At 40.8% G+C, this 18,562-nt stretch overlaps 1 protein-coding gene across 1 annotated transcript; it reads left to right on the forward strand.

Annotated features, from left to right (window-relative positions):
• Nucleotides 1-2,511: 2,511 nt before the first annotated feature.
• On the forward strand, nt 2,512-16,400 carry znf608 (zinc finger protein 608). Its single transcript, XM_014174900.3, has 9 exons — nt 2,512-3,254; nt 6,779-7,007; nt 9,531-9,618; nt 11,156-13,451; nt 13,875-14,277; nt 14,519-14,673; nt 14,926-15,073; nt 15,281-15,340; nt 15,540-16,400. Exons 1-9 carry the CDS (start codon nt 2,898-2,900, stop codon nt 15,557-15,559), a joined length of 3,756 nt encoding a protein of 1,251 aa, XP_014030375.3. The 5' UTR covers nt 2,512-2,897; the 3' UTR covers nt 15,560-16,400.
• Nucleotides 16,401-18,562: the final 2,162 nt, after the last annotated feature.

Consider the following 18,562-nt stretch of genomic DNA (forward strand, 5'->3'; position numbering starts at 1 on the left):
GGAAAGGTTCATTCAGTTATTCTTAATATCATTGTTCGAAATCAAAATAAAACATTAAAACCACGTAAAAATTGATTTGACTACATTGTAAAATTGATCGAAATAAGGTAGCCTATTTTTTAGCTAAAATGAATGCACATAAACGTACTAATAATCTCTTGCGTCATTCTTGAGGTTTCCTTTAGTACGTTTTCTAACTTCCTCGGGTGTCGCTAAATAGTTTTGAGGTTGTTTGGTTATCATTGTTCGCTTCAAGAGATAGTTCTACTGCTGACCTGCACCTTAGGCATATTTCACCTGCCCTATCTGAGCAAGTGACCATTGAGATGAAAGCCACCTCAGCACCAATAAGGTAGCAGAGGCTACAATATCCAATGGAATATGGTAGCCTATCTTGGGTCAAAGTCGATCATCTTTTTAGGTCATTATCTAAGTTCAAACTATGTGATACAAAATAATGTTTGCATCAGTGTGGCTTTCATACTGTATCACACCTGCCCCATGAAAGTATTTTGGCCAAATTTAAAATGCATAAGATCGTTTTATAGCTGACCCAACACAATATGCCTAATAAGTAGGCCTAGACTACCGTGATATTTGCTTACTGAACTGAGATGGAAGACAAAGTCCCTTCAACTAGTGTGTATTGTGTAAACCTACAGTAGATGGCAGGCTGACCCATTGTACTTTGAAATACAAATAACCCTCTGTATAGTTTCGTATTGGCATTATGTTGATGTGCATACAAATCATACAGAAGACTTCCAGTTTTGATAATCTCGCCATTTAGCACATACAAACATGTGGAGGAAAGGGATGATCCTCTCAGAAACGTAGCATGATGTTACAGGTTTTCTTATGTTAGATGTAAAACATCAAACAGACACGCTGAAAAAGGTCAAATAACATACCGTTACAACACCAACCCAGGGGTAGGCGGACAGGCAAGGGTTAAGATAAGATATCATCTTATCTTAGTTAAGATATTTCTCCATTGAAGAGATAGGAGGTTGCAATTCAAAGATTGCTCGTATGGGCTTCTGCATAAGTGATCTTACAACGGAACTAAAACCACTGAGTCTTGCCCCATATTTGTTATAAGTTAGTAAGTGATTGACCACTCATAGGCAGCATTGGAAATGTTAACAGGTTCATGTACACCTGGTCCCAGACAAAGGCATTTTGAAGATGTTAACTTCAATGATTTACTGGCATTTCATTAATATAGTTATCAATGTTTAGGAAAGGACTACAGTGACAACCAACATAATTATAAATTAGAATAATTGTTTTAAATGGAATGGAGTAAAGCCTTTTCACTTCACTCTAAGTAATAAATACAAAAAGCTAAGTGATATCAAACCCAATATCTGTCATTGTGCAAAAGCAGTTTATACATCAATTCAGTCAATTGTGGTTTCCTCTGTACAGTAATGTTAGAACAGCCATATCTACATACAGTCAATATTGAATCAGTACTTAAAATCCCTGCTATAGGGACAACAGGGGTGACTATTGACAGGTATTGTTTTGTTAGGCATCCCTGGATACTTCCCTATTTGAGCGGTGAATCTAATGGTTTGCTAGCTGTTGACTGTTGAGCTTTATTCTAGAGCGTGATGGGCTTAAAGAGAAGAAAAATATCTATAGTTTATAAGTGGTTTGACACAGTTGCTTGGATGCGAGGCTTGGCAGACAGAGGGGAATTCTTGTCAAGTGGTTGGCCGGGCAATATGGTAGACTCAATATGACAATTCCATGAGGCACACTAGGGAGAGGTCAAACCCTTTTTTCTGTAGAATACTCATTTGGCCATGTTGGTAGCTAATAAGCTATAAGTCAATGTATAGAAATCTCACAAACAGAATTCTTTGCATGTCAGTGTCAACAGTGTGAAATCATATGTGTTACAATTGTAGCGGCCCTATCACAACCCCCAGTGTCCTTGTCAAGAGGTTAGGACCTCTTGATGTAATGGCTAAGGTGTTTGACTGACAGTTGCAGGACACCCAGTTTCAAGTCCCAGTCAGGATACCCCCCCAAATACGCTTACCCAGGCAAACCCAGGCTTATGGGGGGAGATATTGAGCAATAATCTTCCACTTTTATTCACTATTAGTTCACATTTCTTATTCAGGGGATAGGGAACAATAGCAAAGCATGGCAAAGGTCTGCCAGAAGGCACAGAGCCCAACTAGCAACTTAGACTGAACGACACAGGTGTATTGCATCGATCTTTATGAATTATGAGCAGGTTTGAGACCCAATCGGGCTATGGCAGGATACATTGAGCAATTTTGCACAACAGGAGGTGTCCTCATAACCCCTATGGGGTATATTACACCACAATACCTTTGGTTGTTTTTTTAAATATTCTATAATCATTAAATGAGATATACTGTAGGTCTACACTGAACCGAAGGTAGCCTACTGACAATTTATACAGGATAGAAGGCATCTGACTATGACTTCCTTTTGTGAAGTCAGGGGGTATCACCGTTTTTCTGTCATAATTCAAGTCAGTCAATTTCACAATAGAATAGACTGTTAACCAGCTAGGCTGACACGCAGCCTACTACTCCCGTCAGTGACTGCGGTTGGCAATTTGAGAATTGACTTGAATGCTGATTTGAGGAGAGATCGACAAAGACAGGAGATTAGTGGATTTTTTAAAGGAAAAAATGGGACTATGACGGATTGTGAGGAGCTGTCCAATTGTTCAAACGCACCTGCTTTATCAGACAGACTAACAATTCCCTCCGTTCAAATCCAGGGACACTTCAGCAAGGAATCGAGGAAATATAGATTCAAAAGAAGCAAAACTTCTAAGGGTTTTGAGCCGTCGGTTCTCGCACTGTGTGGTATCGCTGAGAGGACGCCCCATAGAGGCATTTGAAATGAATTCAGCACTGGGCCAGGCGGTCAGCAACCCAAAGTCGAGTGATGTAACCGTTTCATGCGCCAAAGGCAAAGAGGAAAAAAAGGGAAAAAATCTAATCAGAGGCTGGAAAAGGGAGAGGGATGCTTTCAGGAGGAGGAAAGAGAAACATGATGGTCAAAGAAGTCCCGTCTTAAATTCTGTACCTGACCATTTGTGCACCCTCGGAAGCAAAGCGAATCCGTGTCATTGTGCAGGGGGCAGAATGGAAGACATTACCCAAAACGGTTTGGATTGTGGAATAACGGGCAGCGCTATTGTTGTGAGGAAGAATGACGACACTGTCACAACGGCAAAGAAACTGAGAACAGAAAAGGTAAGCTTAATGCACGTTTTAAAACATGCAGGCTACCAATCATTATCTTATTAGCTTAATTGCCGTGGAATATTTTTTTCATAAGAAATGTAGCCTAACAGGATTACTTGGCAGATGTTTTATGCATGAGTAAGGTAGCAGCCTAATAGAGATACAGTTCTATCATGGTAATCCTTTATGTGCACAGAATACACACAGCTGTTCAAGAATGCAGTTCCAAGGGCCCAGGCCAGAACATCCCCCCCAAAATATAGGCTAAGAATGACAAACGAATATATAATGTACAGTGATGTGGCTACAAAACACTACCACACTATTATTTACAATATATGATGTTATTTACAATATGGACAATGATTGAATAATTATTATAATGACAAGGTAGCCTAAGCACACAAGCAAGCATGCAAGCAGAGAGGTTTTGCATAGCTGTGACATATGAAAGGCTATAACCAGATGTAAACCAGGGGAATCACCATAATCTCAGACCCATCAGTTGTATCCTAACCTGATTAGTTTATCTTATTAGCATGTCCTCTATTTTGTTTATAATATAACTGAAACTCCACAGCAAAAGGAAGGGAAGTTTTTTCAGGTACTAATTTCTTATGCTTATCCTTTTACAGTTTCTGTAATTTATGGTTAATGTTAATGCTATTGGAGGCTGTTGCCCACCATTTATTGTTCTCAGGGAACAGTCCCACACTCTCCTAACATTTTACCTGAGTCTTTTGATTTTATTTATTTTAAATAGCTTAGTAGGGACACCACAAAGTCCCAACCTACATAGGCAGTTGTTTTTTTATAATGATTTAATCTAATTTGTTACAAGAGAAGACGCCTATCTTTCTTCATGACAGATGCCATCAGTAATCAGTGTTTTTCACTCAGCAGCAGGGGAAGTGGAGTGTGTGAACGGTAGCCATCTTTTCTCCCTGCTCTTGGCTATCAGCTCCTCACCGTGCTGCATATTAAAATCACACATAGCCTGTAACAATGAACGCTTGTGTTGCTTTTATGGTTACAAGACAAGGCATTTGTGATGTAGACAAGCCCTAGGTTTTTGACTCATCATTGTGGTCAATGTTTGAGACGTTTGCTGAGTGATTCTGTCTGAGGGAGGGAGGGAGGGAGGGAGGGTACAGGACTGTGGCATTGCATCTTGCAATCAAAGCAGGGGAGCATGCATCAGTCTTTGTTTTTGTCCCTTTATAGGTATCTGATCAGACATAAACAACCCTGTAGGAATGACTTCTCTTTCAAATGATGTTATATGCATACATTAACATTTAAAAATGACAACACATTTAGTCAGAAGTACAAACATGTTCAGCACTGCATACAAACCTAAATAGCAAAAACACATGAATGACAATCTTTTTGCAGTTACAACACAGAGCAATAGTATTGCTTGTTGTTCTTTTTATTTGTTTTTCAGGTCATGCACAAATGCTATTTTCACAGAATATTTCATTAAACTGCTGAAATGTCTACATCACTGTTATTCAAAGATACATATATTTTTTTGAAGATGAATTGTCAATAGCTGCTTGTATTTTATGAAATTACCAATAGGCTTTGGAAAACAACACTTTGTTTATTACCATCCATATGATGAAAATAGATATGAAATTATTTATGAATTAAAGGTCAGGATGCTTAAAAGCCCAGTGCAATCAACATTTAAAAAAAATCTGCATTTTGTATCATACTGTGCCTTGCAAAAGTATTCATCCCCCTTGGCGTTTTTCCTATTTTGTTGCATTACAACCTGTAATTTAAATGGATTTTTATTTGGATTTCATGTAATGGACACACATTTTAATAGGCCAAATTGGTGAAGTGAAATGAGAAAAATAACATAAAATAAAAAACGGAAAAGTGGTGCGTGCCCCCCCTTTGCTATGAAGCCCATAAATAAGATCTGGTGCAACCAATTACCTTCAGAAGTCACATAATTAGTTAAATAATGTTCACCTGTGTGAAATCTAAGTGTCACATGATCTGTCACATGATCTCGGTATATATACACCTGTTCTGAAAGGCCCCAGAGTCTGCAACACCACTACCACTACCAAGCAAGCGACACCATGAAGACCAAGGAGCTCTCCAAACAGGTCAGGGACAAAGTTGTGGAGAATTCCAGATCTTTCCATCAAAAACTGGAAAGAATATGGCACCACAACCTACCTGCCAAGAGAGAGTTGCCCACCAAATCTCATAGACCAGGCAAGGAGGGCATTAATCAGAGGGGTAACAAAGAGACTAAAGATAACCCTGAAGGAGTTGCAAAGCTCCACAGCAGAGATTGGAGTATCTGTCTATAGGACCACTTTAAGCCGTACACTCCACAGAGCTGGGCTTTATGGAAGAGTGGCCAGAAAAAAAGCAATTTCTTAAAGAACAAAATAAGCAAACACGTTTGGTGTTTGCCAAAAGGCATGTGGGAGACTCCCCAAACATATGGAAGAAGGCACTCTGGTCAGATGAGACTATAATTGAGCTTTTTCGCCATCAAGGAAAACACTATGTCTGGCGCAAACCCAACACCTCTCATCACCCCGAGAAAGAACATCATCCCCACAGTGAAGCATGGTGGTGGCAGCATCATGCTGTGGGGATGTTTTTCCATCGGCAGGGACTGGGAAACTTGTCAGAATTGAAGGAATGATGGATGGCGCTAAATACAGGGAAATTCTTGAGGGAAACCTGTTTCAGTCTTCCAGAGATTTGAGACTGGGACGGAGGTTCACCTTCCAGCAGGACATTGACCCTAAGCATACTGCTAAAGCAACACTCGAGTGGTTTAAGGGGAAACATTTAAATGTCTTGGAATGGCCTAGTCAAAGCCCAGACCTCAATCTAATTGAGAATCTGTGGTATGACTTAAAGATTGCTGTAAACCAGCGGGAACCCATCCAATTTGAAGGAGAAGGAGCCGTTTTGCCTTGAAGAATGGCCAAAAATCCCAGTGGCTAGATGTGCCAAGCCTATAGAGACATACCCCAAGAGACTTGAAGCTGTAATTGCTGCAAAAGGTGGCTCTACAAAGTATTGACTTTGGGGGGGTGAATAGTTATGCATGCTCAAGTTCATTTTAAATTTTCTTATTTCTTGTTTGTTTCACAACCAAAAATATTTAGCATCTTCAAAGTGGTAGGCATGTTGTGTAAATCAAATGATACAACCCCCCCCCCCCCCAAAAAAATCAATTTTAATTCCAGGTTGTAAGGCAACAAAGCTCTCTCCTAATAACAGCTAGTTTTAAGTCTGTCCGTCTCCCCCCACCCACCCCCCACTCAAACCACTCCAAGACACAGTCCTAGTAAAAATCTTGCTTGAGAAAATAGTTTTTTTGCTATTAAGCTATATAATTCTTATTGATTTTATTGATGGAAAACTATTACAGTAAGATACTTAATACACAGAAATGATTTGATATTGATATAAAAACGGCTGCTTTGGGCCTTTAAGTTGAAAAGTCAGAGGTGATATTTGACTCCTCCTCCTCCTCCTTTCCGTAGGTGGAGTCAATGTTTACAGTGCCTGCACCCCCGCCACCCGGCCCTCAAAGCCCAATGTCCAATGCCCTCTTCTCTTCACCCATCTCAAAGCAACTTCTGGTGAGGACCAGATCCATAGGAACCAACACACAAGATGGAGGGCCAGACATCGATTCATGTCGCCCTGGCCCTTGTCAGCCAGGCACCAGTGTCAACCTGGAGGGCATTGTGTGGCATGAGACTGAGGAAGGTGAGGATTCCATTCCTCCAGCTCTCCTACAATTTCAGCATTCCACCATGTGGTTCAGCATGTACATGATTGACCATGAATGAAAGGCTGTACAGTCGATTATATCAGTGGGCATAAAACAGTTTATTCCACGGTAATATTATTAACGGTTAGCCAGTATTAATAATTATCATCTGATCAAAGGTAGGCCTTAGCCATGCGGAGATGTAAACATAACAGTATTTACAGCAGCCCAAAACCGAGAGGCTTGATTTAATCTACTTCACTGAAGAAAGCAACATTGCTGGCTCACTTGAGGACTAGTGTCACTTATAAAACTGAATTTGGTCTTTGCACACGGCCAACAAAGTGATTTGTGAGCTAGAAGATGCATTTGTATTCAAGGCTGGTTTTAATTAAAGGATCTCTGCTGATGTAACAGTGTAACAGACCATGAGAGAATTCATCAGATGTGTGTTCTGTTTTTAAGAGGCCTATTATTCCTGTAAAACTCAGATTTGAAGAGAAAGGCTGTTGCCGTCTTATTAGGAAGCTCTGCCATGGGACCTCCCTAGTAAGACACCTTAGCGTTCGAGAGCTGCAGAGATGCCGAGTGCATATTGATTAGGCAAATGCTAATTGCAGACCACCATCTTAATGTCCCCGACTGTGAGCTAGATTTTGATGTATGCATATCAAAATGCAATTGAGGGGTTTGATTTTATTTTCAGCAATGTTGGTAAATGTATATTAATTGAAAAACACATGTTGTGAAAGAGAGCTATTTTGGGGGGGCTAGTGAAAAGACGGACATGATTTTGTTTGAAATACTGAACATTGCAAGGTCATTTTATTTTAGAGACAAATAATATATATCCACTCCAAACAACAGAACTCCAGTAGAAAAAGTATCCCGATTGGGTTTTAAACGGTTACATGTAATAAAGTATCAATCCATAAATAAATCCATATTAAAATAATCCTTTGTTTCAACTATATTGTACAAATATAACATTAGTGATTTATTGTATCCAGAGGATGAACAGTGTATATACAATGTGTGTTTTCTTTTTGGAAAAAGCAACTTTTGGAAAAATTGTATGGGGGTTTTACAGGTTTTTTTCATTAGGATAAATCAATCTTTTTGAATTGTATTCTATATACATTTTAGGGAAGGATTTAAGGACATTGAAAGTCGTTTGCAATTAAGTTGCCAATTAAGGATGGATGGATGGATTCTTATTGTCTGAGTTACACAGCCCGCCAGGGGTTAGCCTACATTATTTTATTTAACAAGGCAAGTCAGTTAAAAACACATTTTTATTTACAATGACGGCCTACCCCAGCCAAACCCTAACCCAGACGACGCTGGGCCAATTGTGAGCCGCCCTATGGGACCCCCAATCATGGCTGGTTGTGATACAGCCTGGAATCAAACCAAGGTCTGTAATGACGCCTCTAGCACTGAGATGCAGTGCCTTAGACTGCTGCACCACTCGGGAGCCCCCTAACCCTAATTGAATACGATTACATTCCTAAGTGTGGAAAAAATATTTAGAGAAACGTAACTTATGATTGGACAGACAAATATCATGGAAATGATTCACAAAATGACTCACTTTTGCACCAGCTGCGAAAACCATATGGAACGTTCCATCCACCTGGACAATGGATATAGCGCATCTTGGGGAAAAAAACGAGTGTGCTGGATATTGCATTTAGCAATAAAATACATTTTAAAGCACACCTAAAGTAAATGTTTGAAAGTTTGATAACAGCCATAATTCATGCACATGGAAAGGGACCCATGAGCATTCATTTCAGATTAAAAAAAATGCACATCTGAAAAATTGGCATTTATCGTGTTTTGGAAATAAACCCTTCAATTGTAGAGCTCATTAAAATTGTCACAGCAACAAGACATTTCAGTTTGCAGTTCACAGATTTTAGTGTTTACTTTCAAGAAAATTAGACTAGAATCCAAACTAGTTTATATGGCCATTTGCCAAGGAAAGATAAAGGTGTAATATGTTTTCATACAAAATCACTTCTGTAAAAGCATTTGAATATACTCGGTACAGTGAAATAATAATGTGCAATATCTATTTGATTCTCGATTATCTTGATTCTCGACTCTTGGTTGTCTTGGAGAAATCACAGAGGGCGATTGGGTTTTAAAATGTTATTCATTCTTTGTGTAAAAAAATAGTAAACTACATAATTCAACCTTATTGATGCTGTGGTAAGAACAAGGCTATATCCAACATTGTACTCTATTCCCTATATATAGTGTACTACATGGGCCCTGGTCAAAATAATTGCACAATATAGGGAATAGGGTGCCATTTGGGATGCCGACCAAGCCTCCATAAAAGCCACAAAAAGAGGATCCCATCTATCAGTGTGATGTCATTTCATCTGATAAAAAGTTATCACAATGCCATCATGGTAGTCAACTGGACCTCCATCCATGCCACAGTTCAAAGCACACCATTATAAAATGTCTTTAATGTAACATGCTCCTTTTTGCTTTTTGAATTGTAGGTGTCCTTGTAGTCAATGTAACATGGAGAAAAAGAACCTATGTGGGGACTCTTTTGGACTGTACCAAGCATGACTGGGCACCACCCAGGTAATAATAAATATTCATATTTTGTTGTATAGTATTGAAAGATAGTATATGAGTAGCCTATTTTGTTTTAGCCTTTTCTGTTGCCAAGAAAGCTGTCAGTGACTGTATTTGTTGCATGTCATTACCATTGTAAAAGTATTCAGTAATGAGTACTTATGTAATTTTTGATGGATTTGATTGATTGATTTTATTTCCGTGTCATACACCAATTTTGTATAGATTTTTTTGTATGGTTTACTATATATACACTAACGTTCAAAAGTTTGGGGTCACTTAGAAATGTCCTTGTTTTTGAAAGAAAAGCAATTTCTTTGTCCATTAAAATAATATCAAGTTTATCAGAAATACAGTGTAGACATGTTAATGTTGTAATTTACTATTACTATATGTGGATTCGATTACAGGCTCAAAATAGCCAGAAACAACAAACTTTCTTCTGAAACTCGTCAGTCTATTCTTGTTCTGAGATATGAAGGCTATTCCATGTGAGAAATTGCCAAGAACAGCGCAAACTGTCTCTGACCAGAATAGAAAGAGGAGTGGGAGGCCCCGGTGCACAACTGAACAAGAGGACAAGTACATTAGAGTGTCTAGTTTGAGAAACAGACGCCTCACAGGTCCTCAACTGGCAGCTTCATTAAATAGTACCCACAGAACACCAGTCTCAACGTCAACAGTGAAGAGGCGACTCTGGGATGCTGGCCTTCTAGGCAGAGTTCCTCTGTCCAGTGTCTGTGTTCTTTTGCCCATCTTAATATTTTCTTTTTATTGGTCAGTCTGAGATATGGCTTTTTCTTTGCAACTCTGCCTGGAAGGCCAGCATCCCAGAGTTGCCTCTTCACTGTTGACGTTAAGACAGGTGTTTTGCGGAACTATTTAATGAAGCTGCCAGTTGAGGGCTTGTGAGGGGTCTGTTTGATTCTGGTTAGAGACAGTTTGTGCTGTTCTGTGAAGGGAGTAGTACACAGCGTTGTACGAGATCTTCAGTTTATTGGCGATTTCTCGCATGGAATAGCTTTAATTTCTCAGAACAAATTCTTGTTCTGACGACTGACGAGTTTCAGAAGAAAGTTCTTTGTTTCTGGCTATTTTGAGCCCGTAATCGAACCCACAAATGCTGATGCTCCAGATACTCAACTAGTCTAAAGAAGTTTTATTGCTTCTTTAATCAGTACAACAGTTTTCAACTGTGCTAAAATAATTGCAAAAGGGTTTTATAATTATCAGTTAGCCTTTTTAAAATGATCAACTTGGATTAGCTAACACAACGTGCCATTGGAACACAGGAGTGATGGTTGCTGATAATGGGCCTCTGTACGCCTATGTAGATATTCCATTAAAAATCAACTGTTTCCAGCTACAATAGTCATTTACAACATTAACAATGTCTACACTGTATTTCTGATCAATTTGAAGTTATTTTAATGGACAAAAATGTTGCTTTTCTTTCAAAAACAAGGACATTTCTAAGTGACCCCAATCTTTTGAACGGTAGTGTATATATATATATATATATATATATATTTTCTTCTTCTAGATTTTGTGAGTCACCATCCAGTGACTCTGATCTGCCAGGTGGCCGTGGCCGTGGTAAAAGGATGCGACTGGCCATCCCGGATCGACCCTGTGTTGAACCTGGGCTCGCCAAGGTCCGAGGGCTGCCACATAAGAGTCGTGGTGGGGGCATTCACAGCAAGGGCCGAAGAGGGAGCCTTAATCTGATCAATAACTGCAGAACACCTCCCTTTTTCACAGTTGAGGAGATCAAGCCAAACTCCATCCCATCTGGGAAGAGGAAAAACAAACCACCGACTGATCTGGATTTGAGTTTAGTCGCAGAGGACATGAAAAATGGAAACGGGAAGAGGATCCGTGCCAAGTCCCGGAGTGCTCCTTCCACACCACAGGGAAAGTCGGATCCAACCTTTAACGATCCGGCGTGTACCTCTCCCATACTGATAGACTGCCCCCATCCGCACTGTAACAAGAAATACAAGCATATCAATGGGCTGCGGTACCACCAGACACATGCACACTTAGATGTGGACCGGAAGCCAGAGTTTGAGGCTGAGAGTGAGGACAGACTGTCTGACTGTGAGGAGTCCCTCAGTAACATGACTTTTGACTGCTCCGATATAACCAATAGCTCATCAAAGAAGCCCAGCCCTCTATATAAGGTTTCTACAATAGGGTCTCCAAAAAGCAGACGATTAATGTTCAATAGTGATCATAGTCCCATGGCAAATTCTAAAATGAGGAGGAATTCGTTGATCAAAGAGGGACTCATTGATGACTTGAGTAACTTGCCAATCATCTCGAACATGACTGTGGTACTGGAAAATTGCCTTGTTACTGATAGGAACTCCTCTGTGGAGATGCCTAAGCTTGAAGCCGAGGGTTTGATCGATAAGAAGGGAGTGTGTGATAAAGGGAAAAAGGTTAATGGGAAAGTTGAGAAGTGTTCATCTAAATCTAGGACCAACAGGCCTATAGCTCCTGCTCCCCCAAAGCTGATTGCAATCCCCAACACTCTGTTCTCCACTAACACAACAGAAGCCAACACACAGCAGTCTTCCCCATCAGTAGCTGTTGGTGTCACCACAACAAAGAACCTCTCACTTAAACCCATCAAGCCAAAGTTAAACATCATGGTAGAGCCAAGTCTGGTGAAAACAACCCTAGTCACTTGCAAGGAGACCAGGAACAAAGACAAACGAAGATTAAAAGACAAACACAATAAAGACACAAGGACCTCTAATGGCGATAGCATTCAACTAAAGATGGACGAGGGAAAGGTGGTGGGAAAAGAACCTTCTGGAAGCCTTCTGAAAGAGCACTTGAGCAAACAAGAAGTCATGAACAGTTTAACGGAGTCTCAAGAGAGTAGAATGGCCAGCATCAGAGCAGAGGCTGACAAAGTGTACACGTTCACTGACAACTCTCCTAGCCCTTCCATAGGTAGCTCTTCAAGACTGGACTGTGGCTCCCTTGAAAGTGGAGATGGCACCACCACCAAAACTAACAGCCCGGCATACTCAGACATATCGGATGCAGGTGATGATGGGGGTTCAGACTGCCGTTCAGACACTAGGTCCAAAAGTCCAAGGTCCATCTCAGCCTCTGAGATGAACTCAAACAACAATCCCAATCTAAATCCAAAGACTCCTCCAGCTGCATCTATTCCTGCAGGGCCTGTCAAAGACCCCCAGTCTCCTTTTTACCACGGATATGACCCCTACTATATTCAGAATTACATGCAGTCCGGCCAGTCAAACACAGCTGCTTTCCATAAGACCTCCACCCTTCAAGACAGTAAATGCAAAAAGGAGGACAATGAGGGGAGAAACACCCCGGAATTATTTGATTCGAAGAAGACTGATGTCATCAACTCAAGTTCGCAGTCCCAGCTTCAGATGGCGATGACACAAACACACACGGCTCTAGCCCAGTCCTTGTACTACGGCCAGTATGCACGAGGTCTTTACATGGATCAAAAACTCTTAATTGCATCCAAGTGCTGTGATCAGCAGCAAATCACCAAGCAGAGAGGAGGTCAAACAAACCGAGAACCAGATGAGATGAAACACATGATAACCTCGACATCTGTATTATCTAAGGGGACAGACTCTGTGAAAACATGCTGTGCCAAACCTGGGCTCTCGTTTGCAGAAATGGATGAGCGACCCCAGACTCTGACCACACAGCCACAAGGGAAGCCGATGCTTGTCAATATGACTGAAAACCAGGGACTTGTCAAAGACAGTGATGAAATGAAATCATCCATGAATCCAAATAATCAGACAGATCTGGACTCAAATGTATCATTTTCAAATGTAAGTTTTTCACTCTGTCTTTAGCAATTTGGATGTTGGTGTGTACGACTGTTGTGAAGGTCAGATTGTCAGATTGTTGCATTATGTAAACCTTTAGTCCAGGTAAAGGCTGTTTATGTAGTACTGTAGATGTACTTTTGCCTAATATTTTCAAGAAGACAGATTAGGAAGATAAGTTTTATTTTATCGGTCAAATCTAAGATGGCCATACTACTAAAGGACGTAACCCAATTTTAGATGTAAATGTAAACATTTAACATAAGTAGCTAAGTAAGGAATATTTGAAAAGAAAAGTTGGTTTTGATATAAATGTTGAATTTGCATTTGATGGATTGACTTGTCAATTCACAAACTGGGATTACTGGTATTCAATTAAATATTAAGAAAACCCATCACAAACAACACTTTTCCTCATCGATTTAGCATGCAGAAGTCCAATGCTGGTCCCGCCCAAATCAATCCAATAATGTGGAGCAGCAAAGTGAAGAGCTTAGCCAGAGCTCAGAGGAGTTAAATGCTGACATGTCTAAGGAGTGGGAGATGCCCTCTGAGCCAGTGACAAAGTTGGGAGTAGAGCTCAAAAAGGCCACGAACCAGAACGTCACCACATCAGACATAGAGGACTGTGATAGGCTAGAGGAGCAGCAGCCAATAGGGGTCATGTCTGAGGACTCACAGAGTGCCAGGGTGGCTGTATCACCAGCGATGAACCCCCAACAACAACCCTATATCCAGTACCAGCATTCCTACCAGTACCTACAGATGTGTGACCCCAGCAACAACTCTTACACGGTCAAGTCACCCACCCTGGTGCATAACTACCCACGTAAGTCTATATGGTTTGAGAAATTATGAGTACAATGGGCAATAGAAACTGAAATCGAGTTGTTTGCAGGAATTCTTTTGCTTCATCATATTTTGTGTATTTAAGATTTTGGATTATATCACGTGTTCAAGATTCATGCCAAGTTTGTGTCGTGTTGAAGAGATTGCTATTTGGCCCGACATTGTGAATTAATTTATTGAAGGGCTGTTTTCTAAATTGTGTTTTGTACTGTACATATTAGGTTTCCACTATCCTCTCTATGGGAAAACAGCAGGCAGGGAGGAGTCGGATTTGACTCAGAACAGCCGTAGTGTGAGCAGTAAGCCAGCCAGTGAGTCTACTGCCCTTGAGCTTCTGCAGCACCACAATATGCCATACCATGGCAAATCCCCTGCGGTGAGTGTCCATCAAGTATAGGCAGAATTGAGGCTGAAAAATATAAAGCAAAAGGGAATCCATGAAATGAACATGCATCAGTTTATGGCAGAAGAGAGAGGAAATTGAAATGAGCATCTGTGAGATACTAGCCCTATTGCAAGTGTGATCTGTGACATGCTGTTGAAATTATGATATTAGTGTGCAATACATACTGTATATATAGTACTACAAAGACATATTTGAGTAAAGAATCCCCCTTTTTGTCAATAGCCTGGTGAGAAAGGATCCCTTGAAGGAGAGAGAGAGACTGACCGGGAGAGGAACCATGTTCCCTTTGCCAGGCACCTTCACACTCATCATCATACACATCTTGGAATGAGCTACCCACTCATGTCTGGGCAGTACGACATTTTCCAAGGTAAACAAACGTTTCCTGAATTATTGAAATTTAAAGTGAAAAAAATATTTTACTTTGAAAATATTATATATTTCATTTCTAAAAACAAAAAGTATGTGATTGAGAGGAAGGCATGCTTATTATGTCTATCATATGTTGTTTTCTTTACCTATACTAAAACACAATAGTTCATTAGATAAAGCTAGATCTCTCATCTCTCTTTTGAAGGGATAAGCTCTAGAGCCCTGGTTTCCAGCCAGAAGGTGTTGGTACACTCATCTTCAACTGGTATGTCCTCTTAGTTTCCCAATCCATACCCTCTCTATGATAGGCCTATTGTTTGATCGTTTTGTCAAAAGAGAAAAGGATCAGTACTGAATAATGACGTGAGGTAGATTTAGCAAACTTTCTTTACTGTGAGAGGTAGGTATTGTATATAAAATCATTCTAAAATCAAATAAGATGTTCATGAACTCTGCTTCTACAGATAATGAAGGGAAGAAGTAAAACCATGTGACTGGCTCACATGAGGATAAGAAGATTTACAGGCATCAATTCCATGGTGTTATATTCATAGCCTCTATGGGAGGCAGAGACCAATTTCATTTGCGATTTAATCAATATTTTATAAGAGTCAGAATAGTGGTATTGTAATATTGGTGGAGATATGTATCAAGTAACAAGACTTAAGTATTTTGCATTTGGATGCCTGTCTGAAAACACACGTGACAAAACACATAGTGTCATAGAATCAGCCATAAATTGCCATGCTACAAAGTTTATATGCACATGTATCGTAATGTAAATCATATGGTTGAATGTACGGAAATTTGTATTATCCCAATGTTTTTTTCCGTTGGGAAACTGCAGTTGAAGTGCAAGAGTCTATAAAGTGGTCCTCCCAGTATTACTTAATTACATTTGTATACTGTACTTGACTGTAGCCACTTGTTGATTGTATTGTCTTGTGTGAGAGTAAATCTTCACATTTTACCAGTGCCATAGAACTGTGGTGTATATATTCTGTATAGTTACATGGCATAGTATTAAATGCTTATTATTTCTGTTTGTTTTAATTTCAATGCATTGTATTGTGATTTACATTACAGCACATTACTTGCATAGTTCCAGTGGTTGTTTTATTACTTGAATAGTGCTACAAACTCAGTTTACAAGTATTGACATCTCTAGAGAAACTCTTCAATGAAATTGCATGATCAGTGTAATTCACACAGTGTATCAAGTTACTTTGGAATCAATTAAACATGGAAACTGCTGTTGCTTTTTTATACTGTTTATGCCTTAATTCATATGTGTGGCAATCAGAATTAAAGGGTGTTTATATACACCTTATGTGTTCTGTCTATTTTTTCCTTAATAATGCCCATGCACTATACACTCTCTTCCAGGGCAGAATCTTCTACATACAGTGGGCGAAGAAAGTATTTGATCCCCTGCTAATTTTGTGCGTTTGCCCACTTACAAAGAAATGATCAGTCTATAATTTTAATGGTAGGTTTATTTGAACAGTGAGAAACAGAATAACAACAAAATAATCCAGAAAAACGCATATCAAAAATTGTATAAAATGATTTGCATTTTAATGAGGGAAATAAGTATTTGACCCCTCTGCAAAACATGACTTAGTACTTGGTGGCAAAACCCTTGTTGGCAATCACAGAGGTCAGACGTTTCTTGTAGTTGGCCAACAGTTTTGCACACATCTCAGGAGGGATTTTGTCCCACTCCTTTTGCAGATCTTCTCCAAGTCATTAAGGTTTCGAGGCTGACGTTTGGCAACTCGAACCTTCAGCTCCCTCCACAGATTTTCTATGGGATTAAGGTCTGGAGACTGGCTAGGCCACTCCAGGACCTTAATGTGCTTCTTCTTGAGCCACTCCTTTGTTGCCTTGGCCGTGTGTTTTGGGTCATTGTCATGCTGGAATACCCATCCACGACCCATTTTCAATGCCCTGGCTGAGGGAAGGAGGTTCTCACCCAAGATTTGACGGCACATGGCCCAGTCCATCCTCCCTTTGATGCGGTGAAGTTGTCCTGTCCCCTTTGCAGAAAAACACCCCCTTAGCATAATGTTTCCACCTCCATGTTTGACGGTGGAGATGGTGTCCTTGGGGTCATAGGTAGCATTCCTCCTCCAAACACGGCGAGTTGAGTTGATGCCAAAGAGCTCCATTTTGGTCTCATCTGACCACAACACTTTCACCCAGTTGTCCTCTGAATCATTCAGATGTTCATTGGCAAACTTCAGATGGGCATGTATATGTGCTTTCTTGAGCAGGGGGACCTTGCGGGCGCTGCAGGATTTCAGTCCTTCACGGCGTAGTGTTTTACCAATTGTTTTCTTGGGGACTATGGTCCCAGCTGCCTTGAGATCATTGACAAGATCCTCCCATGTAGTTCTGGGCTGATTCCTCACCATTCTCATGTTCATTGCAACTCCACGAGGTGAGATCTTGCATGGAGCCCCAGGCCGAGGGATATTGACAGTTCTTTTGTGTTTCTTCCATTTGCGAATAATCGCACCAAATGTTGTCACCTTCTCATTTTTTCAAGCAAAATGTTTGTCTAGCAATGATCAACCACCAATTTGACAGAGCTTGAAGAATTTAGAAAAGAATAATGGACAAATGTTGTACAATTCAGGTGTGGAAAGCTCTTAGAGACGTTTCAGGAGACGACCCAGACCGTGTCGATGTAACAAAAGTTTATTTCTAGAACAGGGGGCAGGCAAAACGACAGGTCAAGGGCAGGCAGAGGTCAGTAATCCAGATCAGAGTCCATAAGGTACAGAATGGCGGGCAGGCTCAGTGTCAGGGCAGGCAAAATGGTAAAAACAGGAACTAGATAGGAGCAAGGGGAAAAATGCTGGGGGAAAATGCTGGTAGGCTTGACGAACAAAACAAACTGGCAACAGACAAACATAGAACACAGGCATAAATACACTGGGGATAATGGGAGTGGTGCCTGGGAGAAGTTCGATCCCGCAGTCATGGGGTCGGTGCGGCGGAAGCGAAGTGGCCCGGGCTGTAAAGAACACCTCCCAGAGGTCCTGGTATTCCGCGGGAATGGCGGAAAGGTCCGGGGCAACTTCTGAGCACAAGGAAGATGTCCCGGGGCAGGCTGCGCTGACTTCAGGCAATGAGCGTGGCAGAACGGGCTCCAGCACATGCTGGCACTAGCAGACCAGTGAATAAAGGGGATTGTGTCGCTGGAGCCAAGAGAATCCCAATACCACAGGAACCTGAGGAGACTTAATAAGCAGGAATTAGAGCTTCTTGCTATGGTTCCCTAACACACGTAGGTTGATGGGGGTGGTATTGTGGGTGCACCGGCCTATAGAGCGCCTGTCCAGTGCTCTAACGTCCATGGGAATGGAGATGGGCTACCCAGTTCGGATGCCAGGGTAGCATCTATAAAGCTCTCATCAGCCCCAGAGTCGATGAGTGCCCATAGAGATTGACTGGTTCCCCCACAGCAAGATGGCATGAA

Source organism: Salmo salar, chromosome 26 (genome assembly GCF_965601325.2).
Source record: "Salmo salar chromosome 26, fSalSal1, whole genome shotgun sequence".
Classification (NCBI taxonomy): Eukaryota; Metazoa; Chordata; class Actinopteri; order Salmoniformes; family Salmonidae; genus Salmo; species Salmo salar.